We start from the raw sequence: 5804 nt of genomic DNA, 5'->3' as shown, positions 1-5804 counted from the left end.
TAGAACCTTAATGTGTAATCATTATTTCACACACTGTGCCTGGCAAAAGATTTTGTTCTGGATAACTTTATTGTTATAAAGCCATATAATTTTGCTTTAGGCCTTACGTGACAGGAAGTTACACAGTTGTAAATATCAACTCTTCACTATCTTATGTAGTTTGGAAAACTTTCAAGTTCGTGACATGTTAATTGCACTTAAAAATTAAATACATGGTGAAAGAAAGATACGTTTATAAAGATATTCAAAAGGATTTTTACACTTGGATTTGCCTTGCTTGATTACGAAAATTCAAAACCATCTTCCCACCTAAGGTTTACGCAGGGCTTTCTCCCTCCCTGGGAATGAACTAACAGAGGATTAAAGGGCCTCGACAAACGTGAGGAGCACTGAGGAGCGCACGAGCAAAGTCTCGCCACGGCTGCTGGAAACCAGAGCACACTACTGCCGGGTCGAGAAAGAAAATCTCTAAACCTGTGTGTGTGGCAAGCGCGTGTGTGCTGACTCAGATGTCTTTCCCGCAGTCGGGGCACAGGATGTCGTCCCTCTCTGTGAGGAAGCCTCGGCCCACCAGGGACAGGGAGCACTTCTTGCAGTTGAAGCAGTCATTGTGCCACTGCCGCTCCTCAAAGGAGATGTACTTGGTGCCGCCGAGTCCTGTTAACAGAGGAAAACACCACCGGATGAGGAGAGACAGGGAATACTGCTAGTTAGCACCAGGCGACCGGGACTGGAAGAGGAATGCTGGTTTGCTCCATCTTCCCTTTGATTCTATGATATGGGGAGTATGCATTTCTAGTGGGGGATCCAGGTATAAATCAGGTGTCATGCACAGCCTTGAGGAAGTCATAATCATCAGAAGAACAGATACATAAATTGGCTCCAGAACGGTATGGAAATGCTACAATTTTAAAGAGCCTGTTGTGGGTATTTGTTTTCCCACCAGAATGAAACTCCTTGAGTCAGGGAGCTGATTTCCCTTATTCCTTCACTAGGTGCCTCATGTCTGGTCCTCAGATATTTCATGATTTAATGAATGAAGGGCTAAAGGGAAGGTAGAAGAGGAAAATGTTAATTTTCTCTGGAATGGCCAGGAAAGGCCCCACAAAGAAATGATACCTGGGTGGGGGAGGAGGCGATGGACTCCTTCTTACAGAGGGACTGTCATGAGACACGCTACAGAAGCAGGCACTGCCGTGGTAAGAGTGGGAGGTATACTGAGACTGCTGGAGGAGGGGGCTGCTGAGACAGGAGGGGGCAGGTGGTGAAGACAGGTGGGCACTAGAGAAATCCATCTTATATTTTAAGCAAGAAAAGTAGGAACTCATTTCAATTCGGGTCTTGACTCTTGTTTGATGACTAAGTCTAATCAAATCTTTAAGGTACACTGGCCGCCTAGCACAGTATAGTTGGTTGGTACTGCCACTGAGCCCCCTGAAATAAAATGGAATCAAATAAATGGGGTCATCTTAGAGTTGTAATCGATTTTGGTCAAGTTAGGATCATGAATTCCAATTACAAAGAGTTCTTTCCAAAACAATGGTTCAGTCTACCATGTTAAAAACAAAGCAGCCACACTGACTGCTCCATTTATAATAGTTTGAGGTCGCAACCAGTGTGAGAAGTCTGTAATGCACCAACAGTTAGTTCTTTCCCTAACTTAATTGGCTAGGCTGACATTGGTGTTAAATCCCTTCACGTAGGGGAGACCTTAGAGCTAGACCCCCTGGGCTAGTTAGTGACCAGCCTGGGATTTGAACCAGGTCTTGCAAACACAAGTTCCAGCTCTTTCTAATGCCACACTACCTCTGCTACTGATGGAGGATGCGCTAGCAAAGCTTTTCAACTCTCTTTTCCTAAACAGCTTAGAGCTTTAAAAGAGTTACAGTGCAGAACCAGCGTTACCAGAATATCGATTGCCTTTCCTAATCCTAGACTTAGAGGGCAGTGAGAGACCTGCAGATCTGGGAGCCCAGGGCCTGGCCCTGAGGCAGAACCAAACCGATGGTTTAGGTCAGTGGGTCTCAAAACTGTCTGCATATTTGAATCATGTGGGAAGCTTTTAAAAATTCTAACACCCAGGTCATAGCTCACACCAGTTAAACCGTGACCCAGGCAGTAGTAATTTTTAAGGTTCCCCAGGTGTTTCGAATGTGCAGCCAAGTTTGAAAGCCAGTAGTTTGGGCAACACTTTAACTTGATTTCAGGGCAGGGGCTGCAGAGCGGTTGGAAGATAGTTGCTTTTCTTCTTAGCACTCTGAGTTAAATGAAAAGCCAAGAAGCTGCTAGGATGCCCCAGCGTTTCCAGCATTCCGTGGTTCTCCTTATTCTCTCCTCTGCTGAGTCCTGCGCCACCACAGATCTGGGGCAAGGAGGAGCATGGCAGCGAGAGGATGAGGGAGGGTGTCAGTGACAGGAGCTACGCTGGGCAGCTGTCCCAGGGGGAGGCCTCCTTTCAGAAGCTCCACTGTTTCCTAGAAATGCCAGCAATGGGGCAAGTGGTAGAAATGGGAACCAAAGACAGCCCCAGGGGGACAAATCCTCCTAAAGGCAGGATGTGCATGCAGTCCCTTCTCATTATTTGAGGTAGTTATTTTCTGTAAAGTCACTGAATTGAATTAGCAAACCTGAGCCACTGTTCCTAAGAGAAAGACAGCATTAGGTTCCTGTGAGCCTCTGGTCACAACATGTTCATCACCCAATCAACACATAACCTTGCTTTACGTCTCTTTCTGTTTAAAGACACCTTATTTCATATGTATTGCTGACGCATTAATATTCAACCTAATGACCATAACTGAAGCCTGAATGAAGCTCATCTAACAAGTATTTTCTCCCTGAGGCACATCACAGCCCTCCTGTGCTTAGGAGCATAGCTCTTTAGCACTGTGCTTGGGGGCCTTTTTTAATTTTTTTTTGGTGAGGAAGATTGTCCCTGAGCTAATATCTGTGCCAATCTTCCTCTATTGTGTATGTGGGGTGCCACCACAGTGTGGATTGACAAGTGATGTGTAGGTCCACACCTGGGATCCAAACCTGTGAACCCTGGGCCAGCGAAGTGGAGTGCAAACTTAACCGCTCCACCGTCGAGCTGGTCCCCGTGGGGGCCATTTTAAACACTGAAATTGCCAACAAAAAGCAAAAAAATGCAAAAAGCATGGCACAAAACAGACTGTGAAAAGGACCTTTGTTTATAATACAAGAGTTGAACAGAAAGGCGGAGTGTCACCTGGTTCCATCTCAACTGGGCATGCACGCATTCGCCACTCTGTGCATGTCTGTGAGTGACCGTGAACACCCCACGAGTGCTGACTTTGGAGTTACAAATGTAAGTGAGCAGGCACATTTGCAAATATGGACTCTGAATGATGAGGATCAACTGTATTTATGTGTGAATTAAGCATCTCTACACATAAAAAGTTGGAAAATACCAACTTCAGATTTATTTATAAAATCATTTAAATTTTGTCAAAGAGAAAAAGAACTAAGTAAGGAACTATTAGAAATTTAATCTAAACTCACACTCTGGCATAATTGATTAGGAATCTGGCAAAAAGCACATTTTAGCTGCAATTTCAAAATTCCCAAGCATAGTCTCTGCATTTCAGAGAATTGACTCTGCTTTTTTGGAGGAAAGTATCATTCTGTTTTTCTAGTGTTGTTTTGTTTTTTTTCAGTGCTACAATGATAATAACTACTATCAACACACATATCTAATACTTTATATTTAAAAGTGCTTTATGCAGGTTATATTGCTATATAAAGCTTAATTTTATAGACATTTACTTCCACAAAAGTTAACTTTGAAAATAGCATTAAAGATTAATATGTTAGGGCGAAAGACTGCATTTTTCCCTCTAAATGATTCTAAGAGAAATCTGGTGTATAAACAGCTAGGATTGGATGTGTTAACATAGAAAAACTTACACGCTATACTTCTTTTCTTTGTGTTTTAATTTCATTTGGAAACATGATTTCTGGCTTCCACACGAGAGGCTGGGCCTTTCTACATCAGGTGAGTTGGCTGAGTTAGGTGAGCTGGGTTCTAGACCAGAGGGAAAACAGTCAGGGACGAGCACAGAGGGTGTATAAATGTGTCTGTATGGTTACAGTTATGTGCGAAGCTGCACAGGAGCACCGTCTGGCCTGGCCGCTGTGTTTACACCACGTGTCTGCTGTCTGCCGTTGACAGGGGTCAGCCGATCAATGAATGCACAGAGCCGGAATCCACATCGTGGAATTGCTCCTGTGTTGTTACAGAACCCTCACACTCTCCCTCCCAGCCCAGCCACTGATTTCTGTGCAACACGTGGGGAACATTTACAGGACTTCAGTCTGACCAGCCAGCTGCTCTCCACACTGAACTTCTGGCATGTTTACTAGTTCAGTCCAATGCCTGGTCTGCCAGCCAGCCAGATTTGGGGCTCTCACTTTGCCAAACCCTGTGGGGGATATGAAAGAACCACATAAAACGTTGCCCTCCGCCCTCATAGAGATATGGCTTTGTGGTCGAAAGGACTTTCTAAGATGCTATGGAGCACCTTTAAGAACACGGTACAGCTGCTAAGCTTGGACACGCCAGCTTCATCGTGCTGATGTGGTAGCCATATACTCACAGGCTGCAGTCTTAGAGATAATCCTACCAAAAGCAGAAGCGATAAACCTCCTGAGAATAGGCCCTAGGGTTCTCAGTGATCAGGGGAGCTCGAGGGGAAGTCCTTACCTGCTGAGTGTGCCCAGTGTCCCAAGGAGAGGAATGCAGGTAAGCAGGAGTCGGCTCTGCTCGGGACCTTATGAGGCCTAGAGGGTCTAGGTGTGTAATCAAATTCACATGCTGAAATCTTACACCTGTTCAACCTTCAAACGGCTACACGAAGAAGAGCAGGTGGCCGTGCATGCTGAGTGGGAATCCCACGGGACACTCACCGCTGATGGGGTTGGTGCACCCAGCGCACTTCTTGGCATACAAGTCACAGAAGCAGTTCAGGCAGTAGGCAAACTCGTCTCGGGACGTGAAGCGCTGCCCGGACAGCGGCTTCTTGCAGGCGGTGCACACGAAGCACTCCCTGTGCCACGGCTGCTCCCGGTACGTGACGCCCCCGGTGGTGATGGGCTGCAGGAGGCGAGAGCGAGAGGGTCAGTTTCCCCAGGCGGGGTGGTCTCTGTTCTCAGCACACTTCCTCAGCCCCAGCCATCACCACTGGATGACACCAGATCCTCATCCAGAAAACGTCCGGTTTTAAAAGTCACGGAGGAACTGCCTTACAGACCGCAGGCACCCCTTCATCACCGCTTCCACATGCTTTCTATCCCTGGCCCTCCCGTTGTCACCCGGCTACTAGGAAGTCTGCTCCCAGCCCCTCGGAGGGATGCTGGGGAAGCTGAGACGTGGGTGTTGTGGAGCAGCGCTGCTTCCTCACCGCGCACGGAGGGTAAGGATTGGACACGGCATCAAGGAGACTCGGGTTTGAATCCTAACCTATCCTGACCAGCCCTGTGCCCGAGTCACCTGTTAAGATCTCTGTGTCCTGGGGGGATCCTCTCAAACACCATTTGCAACTCTGTCTCTCCAGCACTTGTGGTGGAAGAAGGAACAGGCTTAAAAGACAGCGTGGGGTTGGTGCCTGCTGACACTGTCGTGAGGGGACGGGCGTCCTGGAAGGCCCGGAGAAACAGGCCCAAAGCCTCCCTCTCCCCGTCTGAGGCGGAGCGCTCGGGAGCAGCGATGCAACAGATTGTCAGCACACTCGCTTTATCTAGTAGTTGTCCTCTTTTCCCTTTGTCGCTTTCATATTCATTGAAAA

At 47.1% G+C, this 5804-nt stretch overlaps 1 protein-coding gene across 6 annotated transcripts in view; it reads right to left on the bottom strand.

Moving 5' to 3' along the window:
- Positions 1-50: 50 nt before the first annotated feature.
- The window catches only part of FHL2 (four and a half LIM domains 2), a 69000-nt gene continuing 63246 nt past the window's right edge, over positions 51-5804 (bottom strand). For 3 of the 6 annotated variants that reach the window (XM_046663436.1, XM_046663437.1, XM_046663438.1), the window contains exons 5-6: positions 4927-5113; positions 51-657 (exon numbers count right to left, since the gene is read on the bottom strand). In XM_046663436.1, the coding sequence (XP_046519392.1) occupies positions 506-657; positions 4927-5113 (339 nt within the window). In that variant the 3' untranslated portion in view covers positions 51-505. Of the gene's footprint in view, positions 658-3927; positions 4046-4926; positions 5114-5804 lie in introns of those variants that run through there. The other 3 variants (XM_046663439.1, XR_006888859.1, XR_006888860.1) reach the window with 3 other exon arrangements.

This window comes from Equus quagga, chromosome 5 (assembly GCF_021613505.1).
Source record: "Equus quagga isolate Etosha38 chromosome 5, UCLA_HA_Equagga_1.0, whole genome shotgun sequence".
In the NCBI taxonomy this organism is placed as follows: Eukaryota; Metazoa; Chordata; class Mammalia; order Perissodactyla; family Equidae; genus Equus; species Equus quagga.
This window is presented reverse-complemented; position numbering and strand designations above follow the sequence as displayed.